Here is a 20052-nt window from a genome sequence, read left to right on the forward strand (position 1 = left end):
TTACTGTCCCCCTTTGAGCAAGGGGGATGGGGTGTGTGGTGTGTGAGGTCCTGACAGTACCCAGAGATCGACGATAATGAGCAGGAGCTTGCTCATGTCGGGAGGGTGCCTGTCCCAACTCGTGATCAGGCAGTGGTGAAGTACACACACACACACACACACACACATTGCTCCGATAGCTCATTGGATAAAACTCTGCCCTGTTAGGATCTGGCCTAGAAGGCTGAGGTTCAAACCCCACTCATGCAAGGATTTTTCTGCTGACAAGGAGTGGTTATTGTCCTCCTTCGAGCAGAGGGGATGGGGTGCGTGCTGTGTGAAGGTCCTGGCAGTACCTAGAGATCAATTATAATGAGCCTTGCTCAAATCGGGAAGGTACTTGCTCTTGTTGACGAGCCCAGCTCATGATCAGTCCATGGTGAATAACACACACACACACACACACACACACACACACGCACACACCTTTCCTGCTAGTCTTTGCCTGCTTAGGGTATTCACAGTAGTTGTGTGAATGATGCTGCAGTGTCTTGAGAGTCATGAGTTGATGTTGATGTGTTCTGTCCACTGGGGTGTTGTACTAATGCTTCTGTGCCTGATAATGATCTTGGGTTGATGGTTCCTTCATTATTGTTTATTTTATACAATTATCACAATCATTATGATTTGAAGAATACAATATCACCATTATTTTGTAATTTTTGTCTTCTTTCAAGATTGGCTTACTCTCCTTGCACTTTCAAGTCAAATTCCATGTTGCACATCGGCAAACTCATTTTCTTCTCTTCAGACTTGAAGCCTTCAATCTGAATTCTCTAATTGAAATATGAATATGAAAAATGGTATGCTTTACCATTTGCCATTATCATTATTTGATAGTTTTAGTGAAAGGATTTAAGTATGTGATACAATTGGAAGAGCTCATGTATTTAAATACTAAAAAGACAAATGCGCTGGCAAGGAGTCTTGAAAACAGACACAGACTGACAGGAGTTGTAAACGCATGATTGGTGCATTTTAGTTCCCATTAAGTTGTGTCATATTGGCAGCTTGTGTTCACTCACCTTAGTTGACATTGAACTCTGTCAGGTGCCACACCTTGGATTTTTTGCATTTATTTTCCATTAAATATAATGGAAGTTTAATTCTCATAGTTTAGCTTTTGTTGATAAATCTTTAGTGATTTGTTTATAAGAAACTGTTGGCGTGGTGCAGACCAAGGAGTGGTGCGGTGCAGAGGTGCCGGGGCAGGGCCGGAATGGGACCGAGTAACATGACAAGCAGCACTCAATAAGTGTTGTGTAAAGAATAGACACAAGTCAATAGGGCTCTTGATTATACATTGTGTGTGTGTGTGTGTGTGTGTGCATGTGTGTGTGTGTGTGTGTCAGGGTGGGGTGGGGTGCGTGTCTGTCTGGGTGGGTTGCTGTGGTGTTGTGTGGCACAGTGGAACGTGAGGAAGGAAGAGGGGGGTGTATGCTGCTGTACATGTGGATGAGTATGTATGCACATTCTTTTTATTCATTTGCATCGTACATAATTTGAACTTAGTCATATCTGTTATGTTTTGGCCTTTTCCTAAAACGAATGATACTCCACTTCTTCCACACCATTCTATATCATTTTGTATTCTTTGAAGTTTATTGAGTTTCCTTGATCAAGGAGTTTTCTCTCTCCACTTCCACCCTGTCTGCACAGGAAATCAGTTTCTTCACATTTTACATGAATGCAAATTTTATAGATTTGTGATAACATAAACTGTCCCTAACCTAAATTTACTATCGTTTTCACGTATGTTCTAACACTACTTAGGGGACTGCAGCGCTGCTATTCCACCACATGACAGATGGCGCTGCTTCATGGATGAGTTGCCGGTTGCAGTAGAATTCAATGCTAGAAACACATTTTATGAATGAAATAATATACAAGCAACTAGCCTTAGTGCTTTTCTCATTAGTTTTGTCAGGATAATCACACGTGAGAAGAAAACACCGAAGAGTGCTGCCGAAAATGGGAAACTCCCAACCCTGACCAAAACTGACACAGTGTGTGTCAATATGACCCCCACCACTTTTACTTTTAAGTATTTCCATGCTTAGAGTTGAGTGGTTGACCATCAGCAACAGTGCATGATTACTAAAGAATGTTTATTAAGACAAGGTTATGAAGAGGAGAGGTGTAAGGAGGTGGTGGCTGAATTGTTCACGTGCAGGCACTGTGTCCTAGAAGAACCAAGTTCAAGTACTGCTCGTCACTACAAACTGACAATTTTCAGCCATCGCCGAGTGGCCAAAGACTACCCACATTTTGTCCTGATGACCATCTTTTATCCTAGCCTCTAGCAAAACTCTAAAGAGGATCAAGTGAAGCTCCAAGGGGCAGCATGAGGCAAGCAAGATGGCACCTCTATAAAACACTCCCTGCACCACTAATGGGGTGGGGTAGACCATCAGGCCCCATCAGGAAAGCTTACTGAGATTATAGACTGAACATTAAAAGAGGTAAATTAAAAAGAAAAAGAGAAGAAAATGGTGATGATAATGAAAGAGCAAGAATTTTTCACCCGTAAATTATTGCTGACGAGAGAGTTAAAGGATGAATGTAGGGGAGCCTCCCAAGTAGCAGAATGCTACTATAGCATCCCTTATTATTCATGCTTTTTGTTTCAAATGCCATGTTTATTGAGCTCATTGTACTATTCTTTGAGTAAAAACTTCATGCACTCTCATAAGTCAGTGTTTAGCAAATGAATGGGAACCTACGTATGTGCTGACCATTGTAAAATATAGCCGATAAGCCTGGAGAGAGCAACACTATAGTGTTGGTGCATTACAGTGAGGTGATAGTTTGGGTGCCATAAGATATTTTAGAACACATTGAATGCCCAATGTGATAATGTTGACAAAACTAAGAAATGTACTAACATGAACACTGATCACTTTTTGTATTACTTGTCTCATCAAAATGTGCTTCACTAACTTTTAATTCTTTGGTTTTGGTTGTGCCAGGACTACACAACTGGACCTGTTACCATCATTCTTTATGGAATATTGTAATTCTCAAAATTTGAATTATGCAGTTGTTTCAAGAGCATAAATTTTGTGTAAATCACAAACAGATTGTATTTGATTTTCAGATTTTGGTTTTAACCATCCTAATCATGTTCCATATAGATATCTGTGATGCCCTGTTCCATCAGGGAACTCCCCTTAAAGGTATTGCCACAGCAGAAAAGTCTCTTGTTCTCTCTTTTCTACAAACTCCCTCTGTGCACCACTCATCTCACGTGTTGCCTCTTGTATTCTTCCATCCACCTTGCTGGCATATTCTTTCATTTTTGGTATTAGGTATTATTTTCTTACCTCTTTCCTTTGTAAATATCACTTCTGTAACATGATATGCGTGCATGAGTGCGTGCGTGCCTGTGTGTGTGTGTGTGTGTGTGTGTGTGTGTGTGTGTGTGTTCATTTAAAGCATTGCTTGACTTCTGCTTAGTCTTTTTACTCGTGCTTTTAAGTTTGAAAAAAGTGATTGGTTATGTTTATAGTTCTGTAATTCCCAGTGGCCTCTTCCTGTATTTGTTTAAAGCTGTAACTGAGCTCAATTTTATGTAAGATTTACTATTAATACCAAACTCAACTTTAGGGAAGGAATTTAGGATACATGACCTAATAATAGGAGAGTGAAATGTTTTATTTTGTGAAGTTTTCCGTTATGGAAGTAGTGAGCATTGGTGTAACGTAAATATTTGATTATGTACGACACAGCACATAGGATATGAACACTCTGGTACAATTAAAAACTTGTGATTGATATTGACTTGCATATGCAGAAAAATATTTATCATGAATATAGAACTTTATATATTTGCTCAGAATTTTTCATTTTTGGAGGACAGTTCTGTCTCAGCCAAAGGAAAGGAAACATCATCAGCTTCTCAGTACCTTCAGAGAGCAAAATGTTTCCACATCATGTGCAAAGTCTGCTTTGAAAAGCTGTGGACATGTTGAGCACGAGGATGAAGATAGTCAATTCTAGTTACTGTAAACTCATGCAAGGATATTGCTTCATCATAGACTGTACCTATACTGTATAGTGGCAGTTTCAGCCAGAATCTTCAAATGTTTGTAAAGAAAGTTGTCAGATATTATTGTGCTATGTTACAAAACTTGTATATTGAGTGCATGGGCAAAAGATGTGTATATGATTTTTAGTTTTCCACAGCAGTTTGGTATAGTTCTTTTGCCTTCATTACTCAGCTAGCTCATGAAATGCATAATATTTTGGCTTTTCTGAAGAAACAACTGGAGTTCAGAGTAGTGAGATGTTTCATCTTCTTGTTTATGTACAACACCTGTTTCCTTTCTTTCTGTGTAGTGAAAATCTCAAGAATAGAAACATCACACTCAAAAAATTAAGTGATGTGGACATACGATCCAGTATAGATTTCTTCCTTCATCAATATGTTGATTCAGTTTGTTTCATTCATAGATTTGAAATGTTGTAAGCAAACATATGATACTTTTCAATTTCAGTCAATTGATTCTAACAATATTCTGCATCTTATCACATTACTAAGAAAGCTCAGTCTTTTGGAAGCATTACTCTGGACCCGAGCCTCGGCATGCATCAAATGCTGCCATGTTCACTTTTCCTAGAAACAGTTCAGTGCTTCTTTTCTTGTTGACTTGTTAGAAGGCATCAGGGTTGATACTAAACTGTCACCATCAAAATTTCCATGCTGAAGATATACATGGCAGTCAGGTTTTGATAGGAACTTGATAACTCCCAGGATGTAAAATATGAAGATTAAGTAGTTTACCTCACACATCTTTATATACAAACATAGCACTAGTTTTTTGTATACTATTTACTAGTAAAATGGATCACAGCATTTCTTTACCGGTGCTTATTCATGACTAATTAGGGTTACTATATCAAAAGTTAAAGACACACAAAAAAACATTTGCTCACATCCTTCAGAATTGGAAGCAATTTTTTGCTGATTGAGGAATGACTGGCTCATGTCACTGAGTGTGTAGAGCCAGTACCATGTTCTGATGCCACCACCTTAGACAACTTGCCAACTAGAGATCGGAAAATGAATTTGGAAGAAAATGAGATTTAGATCATAAATTTCTTCCAAAACTAAATATATGAATGAATGTTTTTGTTTTAGGGATCATCTGTCTAACTAGCAATATGAAATTGTGTGAGGAAATTAACACAGTATCACCGAGCCTTCCTTTAACTGTTTTTTGGCTGCAACATTCCTCAGAATAATCTTGTTTTTTTTTTATTACCTGTCCGTGCAGGGAATGGGGCTGCTGCTGCTTGTGATGTTGACAGTTTATTTTTATTTTTATATCAGTTATTGAAAAATGTTTTAGAATAATATTATGGTGACATGTTTTTATGTTCATGATTTTTTTCACCAATTCATTTACTATTGCAGACAAACCTTGGTTATTGAACAGCTCTCTTTTTTAGCAGATCAATTTACGAACATATTTTTTGAACAAAAAATGCGCCAGCTTTCAAACAAACTCTTGGGTCTTGAAAAGTGGTAAGAATGTAGAGATAAACTGTGAAAATAGCCATGAAATATGTGCAGGAACCTGTGTGTCTGCAGGCAGCATCAAAGCTCACCGCCGTATCCCACGCTGCTGCCAGTAACAACAATGGTGCAGCTCCTATCACACGTACTTATCATAAAAAAATAACAAATCTAACATAACCTACCAAACCTGCCATACCTATGCAAAATATGGGCTTCATTGCCTGCAGCTGTGCTGGTTCCCACACACATTCCATGGCTATTTTTGCAATTATTTTCATCTTTACACTCTCCTATAAATTTTCTGGAGATTTAAAGGTTAGTGGAATCCATGTATAACAACAGAAGAGCAGTTCATCAAGTAGGTGATGAGATATCAGCACATTATTAAAACCAATCTTAACTCCAAGCTTGTGGCAGGAGGTTAGTTCTCAGAGTGGCCGCCAGATTCCAGGTGTTTTCCTTGTGCTTCCTGCTCTGTTTCGGCGGCTTGGATTACTTTTATTGGCAATTGCTACAGAACAGGTGGCAACAGTGATCTGCACTGCATGGCTGAGCATTTTTGATGGTCACTCTCCAGTCCTCAAAAATGTCTCTCTCCCCCTCTCTCTAGCACACACACACACACACACACACACACACACACATTCATGAATTTAAAGCCAAACTGGATAATAAGCGTTATGGAGACGGGACAGCATGAGCCTAGTACGGCTCTTTTCCTGTATTTCACAACTAGGTAAATACAACTAGGTAAATACACACACACACACACCCATATTATATAAGAACAGACACAAAAAAGAGCCTCTGAACTATAGACTAGTTTCCCTAACCAGTATTGTTGGTATGATGCATTTCAGTATGATATGGAGTCAGAGATGAGCAAAATGTTTCTTCTTTGTCAGCGCTCACACTCCAACGTGCCTGGCGCAGCGAGCATGTCCGCAGCTTGTCCCTTATGGGTCGTGTCACATTTTCAGGTCTTTATTTACTTGCCACATGATGGACACTGGAGTATTGCTTTCACTTATACGTGACTCCCAAATCATTCACTTACAGACTGCACCTACTGCTGGGCTATTTATGAATGTCAGCCACATGTCTTTGCATTTTCAGGCAAGCCTCAGTGCTGCAAATGCTGTTTTATTTCTAATGCTTTAAATTTTGTTTTTCTAACTGAGTTGCTGAAAGAGCTTAACTAATGTTACCGCCAGCAATACATTGCATACACCACCACATTATTATGATCATTATTATTATTGTTATTATTATTATTATTATTATTATTATTATTATTATGATCATGATCATTCTTCTTCTTCTTTTTCTTCTTTTTCTTTTTTTTCTTCTTCTTCTTCTTCTTCTTCTTCTTCTTCTTCTTCTTCTTCTTCTTATGATCATTCTTCTTCTTCTTCTTCTTCTTCTTCTTCTTCTTCTTCTTCTTCTTCTTCTTCTTCTTCTTCTTCTTCTTCTTCTTCTTCTTCTTCTTCTTCTTATCATTATTATTATTATTATTATTATTATTATTATTATTATTATTATTATTATTATTAATACTACTACTACTTTAATTTCTTGAGGCCCCTGGCTGGATTAAATGGAGTAATGTGCTTTTATTGCTGCTGCTGTTGATGATTCTTATTACTGTTAGTCATTTGTTTGTACAATACTTATTATTTTTTTATTTATTATTTTACCTGATAATGACATTATCTATAAGAAAAGGAAAATAATTGTACCCATTCAAAGTTTGATAATGAAGATGCAGGAAAGAAAGCAGGAATTTGCTCATGATTGAAGCTTCATCATAGTTACGTGTTCAGCTAACTTACATATTACCCAGTGAACAATTAACCGTGTAGCAGCGACGGGCCAAACTTGTGCCATGGTATAAACCCCACAAAATAGATGATACATAATCTGATCACAAATGCTTTGATATATATTATGAAATGGTTTGTGTGAGGGGTGATTTTTTCTCATCTTTCTCGCTTGGAGGGACCATTAAGAAACATGATCCCCGCTGCTACCGGGTTAAAGGAAGCAAGTTTACAATTATTTAACTACAACTACTTTGTTTATAGGATGGTGATTTTAAATGCCAAGTGTCCTTCAATAGCAATATCGCCATAAGAATACTCATGAAAGAAAACTCGCAGTTCCTTACTTGCGTTTCCGTGTATTACATCCTCATAGATTATTTTGACTCATATTCTGTGCATTCTTAGCAAGGGAATACAGATGTTACATTTAAAAAAAATTTGCAGATCTTGATTCCGAACTAAGGGCCGCTTTCACAGTCATTTTGTTTGTTTTGATCGTTACCAGTGGTGGGGATTGCCGCTATAGTATTTCCGCGTAAAACTGGCCGATGGGGTAGTGGCGGCTGCGGGATTAACCTAGCCCCGCACCTTACCACACACTCTCAACACCACTCGCTTCCTCTGCAACCGCCACTACCCCATAGGCCAGTTTCACGTGGAAAACTATAGCGTCGATCGCCGCCATTGGTAACGATCAAAACAAACAAAGTGACTGTGAAAGCGTCCCTACGTGTCTTCCCAATTTCAGTTTACACATGTTTTTCCAACTCATGTGATCAATTATGACTAACAATATTTCTGTTATAACTGACCACACAGAAACCCATTGCAACACCACAAACATGAACACGAGTATTTTAACAGCCGCTGAAAACTTAAGTAGTCCATCAGGAAACATGACCTACCTTGAACTGTATTTAGTGAATAGTTATGAGATTTGCTTAATAATATATGAAAAGGATTAACAAAGAGGGATACAGTTAATGTTTAAACTGGAAATATGGTACTTTTTGTTATGTGTATGGAGAGAGAGAGAGAGAGAGAGAGAGAGAGAGAGAGAGAGAGAGAGAGAGAGAGAATGAGTGTGAGTAAGTGAATGTAAGTTAGAATTGTTCTGTACAGATTCCTATGGTAATGTAACTGTATTATGGAGGTTAATCTTAACTCTCAGCTATAGGGCTATGCAGGAATTAGTTCAAGATGAGTGTTTCAGCATGGAAATTTTTGATGATACTAATTAAGAAAGTAAGAGGTGGAAACAATGTTGTAAACTTCTAACAACGCAAGTGCAAAAGACAGAAACCAAATACAGTATATTTGCTTAGATATATCTTTTATTAATGAAATTTAAGTCACAGTGTTATGGGATTTTTTTTTTATACATATATATATGATAATGGTTTGTTTTATACCTCGGATAGACGTGTTTCCTTGAGAGACTAATAAATGTATGAATTTTTTATGTACACAGACTTTAATCTTTTTGTACTACTCTTAATGCACCTGACGCCACCAGTGGTATGAACGGCTGCCACCAGTGTTGTCTTGCTCTAGGGTGTTCTAACACTGAGCCAGAGAGCATGGTGACCTGCAGAGCAATATCATGAAATGAGTATACTCACTGTCACTTTAATATAGAATGGTGCTATGCAATATTATTCCAAAACATAGAGGTTATGCCCCTTAAAAGTCATGTAAATACCTCCAAGTGACAAGATAGTTATGTAATTGTGGTTGAGTATACAATAGCCATTGATGTTATGTTTTGTTGAATGTTACAGAGAACTACCTTTGACCTCACAGTTTGAATTTGCATATATTCTTAAATGTGCAAAAAAATATTTTCTCCACTAGATTTATAAAAACACCCATGATAAAAATCCTTTTGTATTAATTGACTCAGATTGAGAATATGAATGAAACTTTCGTTCAATTAAAAAGTTAATTGAGGTTGCAGTAGGCAGTGTGTCCCTCCAGCACACTCCTGCAGCCTTGTAGGCCTCCTCTTGCCTGCCTCTGCCATGTCTGTGCACCTGGAGCTCTGGCTCCTGGCACAGCTGTCAACAATGCTAACAGAGTATTTTTCTAAACTTAACAAGTGTTCCTATGCAGTCTGAAGGTTGCTGGATTGTATTGAGATATTGGACAAGGTGGAGAAAATAGGGTTGGACAGAATATGGCACCAATGTTGAGTGTGGATGTTGCTATTGATGAATTCAAAATGCCTATTTGTTGCACTGAAGTAGCCATTCCATTCAGAATGGTGGAGAACATTGGATCGGAGTTATATTACCCACTTTTTCTATATTGTGAGGCCAGTATTAAATTGTCAGTGAACTGCTTATGTTAGATATTACAGCTGTGAGCACACTGAGTTTGTGAATTTAAACTCTGCAAATGTACACACACACAAACAACTGCTATCATTCAGCAGCAGTCCAGCTTCCTTCACTTTGCAGGAGTGTTGTTAGTGTTATATTAATATGATTAGGCAGCAAATGGCATTCAAAAGTGATAACTAACAGCCACTACATTGTTGAGGTAAGTCCTGTTGTGGCAATGCCTGCCTGAACCACCAGCACTGTGCTGATGCTCCACATAGTGTTACAAAACACATCCTGCATGCCAACCCAACTCTGTTGTAATGGACTTAGGGTGACACAGCTCCATACTTTGCTGTCCACCAACAGGGGCTTATGCCACTTTCATCACACACACACACACACACACACACACACACACACACACACACACACACTAAATTCACACACACACACACACACACACACACACACACACACACACACACACACACACACACACACACACACACACACACACACACACACACACACACACACACACTTAAACATGCAAGCTTTGGTGTTACACTATAAAGACTTTCCTAATCCATGCTAGAGTGTGATATTTCCATGTTCTGTGTATTTTATTTCATTGCGATAGAACTAGATGCATGATTTTCATGAATGAGGCTTTTGGAGTTGGCAATAGAGGACAAGCAGACTTAGTCATCATGTCATATCTGTTCAGCTGTTGTACTTGTGCAGTTTAGTTATCAGCTAAAATATTCATCACTAGCAGAAGACTTAAGTACCATAGATGCTTGTATGATGTATCTTCCCTCTTTGTCAGCAGTAGCAGACTCATTACAGATCTAGAACTGCTCTAACACTTGGTGGGATGAACACTGAACACAGACTCCTATACTGACTGTCCTTGGGTGGGTGTGAGCACTGCTGTAGGGGAGCAAGACGAGACTTTGAGTCTTGGTGTACAGGGTAATGATGGAGTTCTTGGGAAGCTGAACTTGATTCTAGTGTGACAGCTAATCTGTTCCTTGTTTTATTTCTCCAACCTTGTGCCACAATTTGATGCTTCCAGCAATCACTTTCAGACTGCTCACTGACGCTATTTTATTTTTGTTATGCTCTGTGAGGACTAACATATATTGTTATTATTTTAACAAATATGCTTTTTTACTGATTTTACAATTGTTGTTATTATTTAAGTGTCTGTGTATTATCATGAATTTTTCTTTGTGAAGTTTGAGATGGTTGGAGAGTTAAGACATGCAGGTGTTAGTTTGGTTAGTGTGGCTGGCAGTAGACAGGCATTGCCACTACTTGGACAGACAGTATATGAGAATCTGCAAATGTTGGCACAGTGACTTTTTTCTTACTTTATTCAAAATAATGAATGTGAAGTTAATTGTCCCTATATTTTGTGACTTGCTGGTCATATTTTAGCAATCTATCAGCACCATACCATTATAGAGGAAGTGTTAATGACTTCTTTTATTAGTGGGAGATGCATACCTTGAAAGATTTCTTCCTGAAATCTGAAGGCTACGTGTATGGAATTATAGTTAATTTTGAATGGAAATGCTGCATTAAAGTTAATGATGCTTAGTAATGCCATAGAGAGATCACCTGTGAGTATCTATTTTTTACTGATATTTGTGTGAACCAATATGAAAGCAAAATGCTCTTTAAAACCATAAATCATGAGCTTTCAGCTACTAATTGTCAACGTCACCATATTTGTGTGGCAATTGTACCTTGCACACATTGTGCACCTGTGATACTGTGAGATCTTGGGGCCGAAGTGACTGAAGGAAGAGCTGGGAGGCAATAGGAACAGCAACACTCGTGAAGCAGAACTTATGCTGCGTGACATTTCATATCTTTTGCAGTGAAGTAGGATGCTGTGCAGTGAAGCTTAAGATGGATATTTCTTTGGCTAAAATATGACTATTGCAGTCATCATATTTTTATATATTTGTCAACTGAACAAATAAAACACACACACACACACACACCTCTCTCACACACACACACACACACACACACACACACACTCTCACACACACACACACACACACACACACACACACACACACACACACACACACACACACACACACACACACACCATTTAAACACACACACACACAAACACACACACACACACACACACACACACACACACACACACACTCAGGAATCTTGTATAACCCAGTGCCTCATGATTTATTTGTTTCCAATTCATACTGTAGGTTATGCATGACAATCATTGTTATCTTCTGAAAGTTTAGTAAGCCTTTTCATAATGTACATTTTATTTGAAAATTACTATTTATATGATTTTTAATGTCATATTGTCCTGGAAACCACCATCCTTATTTGTTTTTGCTTTGTATTGTCATGTTTACTTTCAACTTTTAATACACGCCCCTGTAAACCTGGGGGTGTTTTATGTATATACATATATTATATAGACTTGCCTTTTTTTGTATGATATGCAGCCGGATTGCATGATGTTTAGCCTGGGAATATGCTTTTTTGATCTAGTTTTGGAGTTAAGGATTCATAGAGACATCATGTTTGTGTCCACAGGCTTCTGACATTATTTTGGACATTCTATATTAGTGTATAGTAGGCAGTTTTCTTCTTGATTATATGTAACCGTCTGAGTACATTGATAAACTGATATAGTATATTACTGACAGCACTTATTTTTCCAAATACTGATGATATTTAGATATTACATCGCCTGTTTGAGAAATCCACATCATCATTCCCTAGTAAAATTTTCTGTGGAACTGTCATAGGAATTAGTAATTTAGTTCCCTAAGAAGCAAAAGTATTTAAGGCTATTTTAGGATGCATTTCTCATCAACTTTGTATATTTCCTCACAGCTCCCAGCAGCATATCAGTCCAAGCATCAGCACCCCCCCTGGAGGCTGCCAGCAGCAGGGTGTGCGAAGCTGCTGCTGCTGCTGCTGCACCGCATCCCCCAAGTTCACCCTCTGCACCTGCACCTCAAGACCAGCCTGTGGCAGGCTCTCCTTCACCAACCACCACACCACTGTCAGCTCACAAGGAAAATATTCCCATCTCCAATCATGTTAACAACAGGTGAGCTGGAGTTACTGAATCAGTAAAGAGAGTCTTGACAGTGTCTATAGGGAGTATATGAAGTATTATATTATCAGCATTAGTAAACAGCACAATAGGCAGAGGTGGAAGAGTACAAGGATTACTTTACAAAGTCTGTAACTGACCAGTCTGAGATGCAGGGAATCAAGGATAAAGGGGATAAAGTTGAAGATAGGTAATTAACCTCTTCACTCCGGTGACACTGATGGGCGTCCAATGGTGTCACCGTATGGAAAGGGTTAGTCCTCTTCCAAACCTCTGAATCCTCTTCCATTTCCTCTTAATCCTCTTCTAAACCTCTAAAGAGGAAATGGAAGAGGATTGACAAGAATTTAGAGAAGGATTGAGAGGTTTAGAAGAGGATTAATCCTCTTCCATTTCCTCTTGACCCTTTCCATACTGTGACGCCGACATATGTGTCACGGATGGAAAGGGTTAAAATGAAGATTTGACTTCCGTATTTTACAGCATATAATGCATTCTGGCGTATACTGCGCACCATAAACTTTAAGATGATAATTTTGGAAAAAAAATATTCAGTGCTTAAAATGCCCAGAGATATGTACGGTTAACCCTTTCCTTGCGCGCGGGACGGGACGCGACTATCCCCTCAGGCGCAGTCAGGCAGCCCAGTGGGGGGTCTCTTTTAACCTCTGTATCTCGCAAACTATTCATCACAGGTAAAAACCAAAAACACCATTGGAAAGAGGAGGTCCAGATCTATAGGACTCGGTTATGTATGCCTCTCTTGCGAATGTACATGCATGTTCAGGGAGTGTTGAATGTTAACACTTACGTTGGTGCATGTGGGATGATCAGCCATATTGAGAGAACTGCGGGCATCTCTCCTTCAGATTCTGGCAAGGTTGTATTGCCAACTGCAATATTTACAACTATTTGGTCAAAGAATCAGTCGGGTAATAGGTGAAGCTATGCAAAAATCCCGCTATATTGGGCAAGAACATCCACCAGTTACTCGTCTGTAAATTTGCTGCGCTGGGCTGATATGATTTTCCACCAAATTTAGTGAAGAAGCCACTCAATTGGCAATCCTGTGTTGTGAGAATTAGTGTTGGAACACTCTCATACGTGGGAGATTTGAGTGCGGGTGGAGCTCGCAGCGAGCGTTTAGCATCACCAGTAAATACGCCTAATGCTCGCTGTGAGCGTTTAGCAATGAAAGGGTTAAGCAAGACTGATGACATACAATTTCCCGAAATTTTTGTTAACCCCTAAAGGGCGGGGGTGTACCGTGAAATTGGTTCTCCCTGTATGGCAATGTTTTGACGTTCTCCCCAAAATTGGTCAGTTTCCATTATCAATTTCATGGCTCTACCTAAGCCAATAGCTTTAAATTTATGAGCATTTGCTTAATCCATCCTTCCTCTTCAGTCTGCCTCAAATCCGAAGTCTCTACGTCATGTGGTGTTTCCGTGGTGGTGTGATGAACAGTAACTTTTAGGTCAGAGGAAGTCTGTGTTCGCAGCACTGTGTAGCTCACTCAACGTGAGTATATGGCATTATTGATACCTGTGCAGAAGGACAAAAAGAGATGCTATGAGAAATCATAGCATTGATAATGAAGATGGCAATGATTTGATAATGTGTGAATCATTTTACTGACTGGTCTTCTTTTACACTAATAGCTTTTATTTTTTCTGACTGGACCACCAACCTGCCAGGTGTGCAAATTAGGCTCAAGAATATTGGGGAAGTGTTAATAATTACTTTTGTTTGTCATTAAGATCAACTCTGCAACATCTCCAAAGTTTGTGTTGAAATAGATCTCACATTTGTTGTTTTATTTCAGAGTGGACTCATTACCTAATGGTCATGACAAGACTGTTTCACCGGCACGAGTTGGAGAGATGGAAGGGGAATCCAGGAAACGAAAATACCCAAGTGATAAGGCTTACTTCATTGCCAAGGAGATCCTCACCACAGAAAGGACCTACAAGAAGGATCTGGAAGTTATTAATTTGGTTGGTGTTTATGATGATTGCCTTTGTGTAAAAGTCCATTATATATATATATATATATATATATATATATATATATATATATATATATATATATATATATATATATATATATATATATATATATATATATATGTATATGTATGTATGTATATATATGTATATATATATATATATATATATATATATATATATATATATATATATATATATATATATATATATATATATATATATATATATATATATATTTTAATATTTCTTTCTTCCCATTAGTGGCTGAGAGAAGAAGTTGGGAAAGAGGAAGGGATGCCTGGTGAAACACTCTCCAAGCTGTTCCAGCTTATTGACCCCATCTATGAGTTCCATACTCAGTTTCTCAAAGAGTTGGACACTCGGCTGGCACAGTGGTGAGTGAAGTGTTTTAATCTTCTCAAAATAATTGCCCTTAAGATCATGGTTAATGTTCCTACCTGCTTGACCTTCACAAGTGGTTTGCTTCCATGCAGCAAGTTTGGTATCAAGACTTCTTCATGGATGCCCCTTGTTGCATCAGTGCCGGTATTCCTTAGATTGACAGACTTTTCATGGCTTTGACAGCTTTTTGTTTTTTCTGCTAATCTGTTTTTCACTTCATGAAAACATCAAAGCTTTTCTCCTAAGTTATGTTTTCAATGCTTGAAAAGGATCAGTAATGTGATGTATAGTTTACATGGACCAAAGAAAGGAATGAACTGTTCAGAAGAATGTTTTATCCAGATATTGCCTTTAATACAATTTTCTTCATGTTTTAGGGATGGACGGGCCAGTGGGTCAAACAAAATGGAATCTCAAAGGATAGGGGACATCATGCTAAAAAATATGAGCATGATTAAGGTATGTGATTGTAAATAATTGAGACTAATTCTTTTCACTTTTTTCATATTCCTTGTGGATATGGAGTCAGAAATTCCAGCTTTTAAATTCAGTTTATGAATTCGACCATCTGAAGAGCATAGCAGCCTCCCAGTAAAACTAATGCTTACATAATTCAGTGTTTAGGGAATCATTTTCTGTTTGGGTTCAAATGAAATCATTATGCATCCTTACAGTAGCTTTTGCATTATGCTCAACTATTCTTAATAATCTTTATGTTTGCCAGCTGTATGAAAATTACCTAGAGGGCCACTACGCTATCTTGGAAGGACTTGAATCATCTTTCCGCAAGAATCGCCGCTTTGAGCAGATTTACCGGGAGTTTGAGATGCAGAAAGTTTGTTATCTTCCAATGACATCCTTCATCCTCAAACCGCTACACCGCCTCCAACACTACCACCTTCTGCTGGACCGTGAGCATTTCTTTTCCACACTTTGGTTTTGGCAGCAACATTAGTCATTTTGAAAGGAAGTTCATTAACCTATAGGACAGTTTGCTGTACATCCTGGGACTATATGGAGGTAAAGGTAAAGTTGGGAGCATACACTGTAAATGCTCGTGGCCATGATGCTCATCTCCATATCTCTGGCCTGTGGTGGGTGAAAACCTTTTAACCCGGTAGCAATGACGGGCCAAATTTGTGCCATGATTTAAACCTCCCAAAATAGATGATACATAATCTGATCACAAATGCTTTGATATATATTATGAAATGGTTTGTGTGAGGGGTGATTTTTTCTCATTTTTCTCACTTGGAGCTGAACATGATCCCCTCTGCTACCAGGTTAAAGTCTCGTTTCCATTTCTGTGCCTCAGTCAAGTTACATTGCCGCAAACCTGCCTTTATATGAATGCTATGGGTTCAAGAACCATGTGCCAATGCATGTTAATAATGATATGGCACCTAGTCCTTCCTTATAAAAGGTACTAGTTGCTCAAGGGTGAGTGTGTCAGGACTCACCAAGCCCCTCATTGTCGCCAGGTTTGATCTAAAAGTTCCCGGGGGATAGTTAGCAAGTGGAAGGATAAACTTGCTGTTGTCAATGGTAATTTAAAGTTCAAAGAGAAAATTGATACACTAAAAAGGAAGGGAAGGGTCTTTGAAGAAGTAGTAATGCAAGCTGAAATAATGAATGAAAGGTTCCAATCTATTTTTCAAAGGAAAGCAAATGTTTTGAGGTGATGGGAGTGACAAGAAACTCAGGGCGAGAGACTTCTTGAGAGCGACAGATGAGGAAAGTAATAGAGGACAGCATGACAGGGTGGAGCACATGAGGAAATCTGAAATTTAGTGTAAATGCCCAAATTTACCTTTATCATCTGGACAAACACCTAGCCAGTCAGACTTTGATGTGTAACTCAAAATATAATGGAATTCTTTTAATCTGTTTTATGGCTACAATCTCTTCCTGGTCCTTCTCAGGCTTGGTGAAGCACTATGGCAGTGCCAACCATCATGATTACCGGGAGTGTATGACAGCCAAGGCCAAGCTGGGCCAGATCATCAAGAGCATGACTTCTCGCCTCACAGCCTCTGTAAGTGTGTGTTTAGCTTGTATAGAAATAATGAAGAATCTTACATCATTACTGGTCAGTGGGTAATATGGTGTGGGTGGTTCAGGTGTATTTTTAATGCTGCATGATCAGAAATAAGTGCATGTATATGTATTTTCAAGAGGAGTGTGAATCAATACAATAATGTTTATGCTTCAGGAGAATTTAGTCAAACTGGTGGAGCTGCAGCGAGACCTTGTTGGTATTGACAACTTAATCCAGCCTGGCCGAGAGTTCCTGCGGGAAGGATGTCTGCAGAAGCTGTCACGGAAAGGTTACCAGCAGCGCATGTTCTTCCTGGTAAGGAACATTGTAGTGGTCTGAGTGGAAAGTGTGGGTGAGGGGTTGTGCTTTGCTCTATACTTTCTTTGTGCATGTTACCTATTAAGATTTTATATATGCCAGTCATTCATTTGAAGGTTCAAGATGTATGTTTCATTACATCTATATATTTTAAACAGCTGTATGCATGTGCTGTCTCTTGAGTTTTTATGCTTCCCTGATTGGGAACACTGCAAAGTTTCATGGACAAAGGAGAGAGGCTTACAGGGTAATTTTTTTCAGTTCAACGATGTTTTGTTGTATACCAACCGCACTACCACTCCAGTGCTGCAATTCAAGGTGCACGGCCAACTGCCTCTGCGTGGGGTGATGGTAGAGGAGACCGAGAGCCGTATGGGAGCCTCAAACTGCTTCACCATATATGGTGGGAACAGGTATGTCATGAACGCATCAAACAGTACTAAAAAGATGTACAGTTTTAGTTTGGTTTGGTGTGACATTTATTTTAATGTTTCAGAGATGTGGCAAGTTTGGGGGGATATCCCGCATTATGTGACATTGTAGTATTGTTTAACATAGTTATACAAAAGTGAAGGAAGAAAATTATTGGTGTATTTCTTAACCTTTGCAATTCTTTAGGGCTTTGATGGTAGCAGCAAATGGAGAGGAGGAAAAAACTAAGTGGCTAGAAGACCTAACCACCGCCATCAACCAAGCTAAGACACGGCCAGATGATGCCTTCCACTACCTGTCCTTGAAGTCCATAAGTAAGTTGATAAACATATCTTTCCTTATTCTAAGCTGCACCTTCAGCTGTGTTTAGCAATTCATATGTTATTGAGAGTATTTTGATGAAAAATCTATTTCTTGAAATTTTATTAAGGAAAGGTTTTAACTCCACATTTTGCCCTAGGCTCCTCAGATGAAGTTCTGGATCGCAGTGATGGCAGTGCCCTGGATGACAGTCTGACCGCCATGCGTGGCCTTGGAGAGAAGGGCGCCTCGCCGCAGCAGCGATCCAACACTACTGTCCATGTTTGTTGGCACCGAGCCACTAGTGTGTCTGCACATGACTATTCACTCGCAGTGCAGGTGAGAGTGGTCCTTATGTAACTGCAGCTTCCATGATATTTTATATCTGAATTAAATTCCTAACTCTTAGGTCACTTATCCTATTTCTAAGACAATGGTATGCTGACTTTGAAGAAAAATTGTAGGTTAGGGTAGGAAGAAATTTTTCTGCTCAAAGAAAGTGTAGTTAAAGTTTAAAGTACTGTAAGTTTATGTAGTATTCCTTAAAGTGGGGTAGTGATTGACAATGGGAACAGGGAAATTACATAGTACCTGTACAAAAGAAAAATAAGTGTTGAAAACTACCATGTTGTGTTTTAGGATCCAGTTGAGGAGGAAGGAAATGGCCAATGATAAACAGAAGTGGGTCTCATAGTAGGCCGGGCTTGCTTGAATCCGATATTTATCATCAGACAACTTATTATGGTTCCATGCGCTGACCACTTGGCTGCCACCTGCTGTGCTTACCACATATGTGCACATTTGCTGCATATGTTGATTTGTTGGAAGAAATATTACATTCACTGCATAAGTGCATATTTCTATATAACAAGTTCTCGGATAACACTCTTATTGGTTTAATTGCAGAATCAGCTGAGTGGATACCTCTTGCGCAAATTTAAAAACAGCATGGGATGGCAGAAGCTGTGGGTCGTGTTCACAAACTTTTGTTTATTCTTCTACAAGACTTTCCAGGTGAGCCATTGACTTTTCAGAGATTTATTTATTTTTTAGTTAGCCATAATAAAAGTGACAAAGGAGGTGAAAGAAGCAGTTATTGATTTGACCAAAGTGAGCCAAAAATCTTCAGGCTAGATGTTTGATAAATATGAGTATAATTATTGATTTCTGGAGTTAACATTTCTGAAGAATTCCTCAACTCACATATTTCATTTTACATTGTTACTTATGACTTGAAGAGATTTTTGGCAACGCCAGGTTGTCATACAGGTTGGCCTTGGGTCACACTTATGATTGCACTCGCTTTATACTCCCTGCAACATAATCAAATGCTGAATCATGTTTATCTTCCATTCAAATTGAGTTTTCCTCAGACCCAGTGATTGGTGTGCTATTGGCAAAGTATAATAATTAAGTGACTGGTATCACCACTTTGTGTATCTTGACCTGTTCCTCCTCCTTACAGGATGACTTCCCACTAGCTTCCCTGCCACTGCTTGGCTATGTCATCACCACGCCTGGAGAGGATGACCAGATCCAGAAGGAATTTGTATTTAAACTGCAGTTCAAAAACCATGTGTACTTCTTTAGGTAGGTAATTTAGAGTTACCATAATATATATAAGAGATGGGTAGTTTGTTGACATTTTTGGACCACAGTCTGCAGGTACACACACTTTTTTTTTTTTAATATTTGATTATACTCATTGCGTATGCACACGCACAC

At 38.7% G+C, this 20052-nt stretch overlaps 1 protein-coding gene across 3 annotated transcripts in view; it reads left to right on the forward strand.

Moving 5' to 3' along the window:
• LOC126981086 (FERM, ARHGEF and pleckstrin domain-containing protein 1-like) overlaps positions 1–20052 on the forward strand; it is a 265700-nt gene that overhangs the window by 240699 nt on the left and 4949 nt on the right. For all 3 annotated transcript variants that reach the window (XM_050831776.1, XM_050831778.1, XM_050831777.1), the window contains 12 exons: positions 12603–12822; positions 14654–14825; positions 15099–15232; positions 15617–15698; positions 15964–16150; positions 17162–17274; positions 17452–17592; positions 17857–18008; positions 18214–18341; positions 18488–18666; positions 19234–19341; positions 19793–19917. In XM_050831776.1, coding sequence (XP_050687733.1) covers positions 12603–12822; positions 14654–14825; positions 15099–15232; positions 15617–15698; positions 15964–16150; positions 17162–17274; positions 17452–17592; positions 17857–18008; positions 18214–18341; positions 18488–18666; positions 19234–19341; positions 19793–19917 — 1741 coding nt within the window. The remainder of the gene's footprint in view (positions 1–12602; positions 12823–14653; positions 14826–15098; positions 15233–15616; positions 15699–15963; positions 16151–17161; positions 17275–17451; positions 17593–17856; positions 18009–18213; positions 18342–18487; positions 18667–19233; positions 19342–19792; positions 19918–20052) is intronic.

The sequence above is a fragment of the Eriocheir sinensis genome, chromosome 46 (assembly GCF_024679095.1).
Source record: "Eriocheir sinensis breed Jianghai 21 chromosome 46, ASM2467909v1, whole genome shotgun sequence".
Lineage (NCBI taxonomy): Eukaryota > Metazoa > Arthropoda > Malacostraca > Decapoda > Varunidae > Eriocheir > Eriocheir sinensis.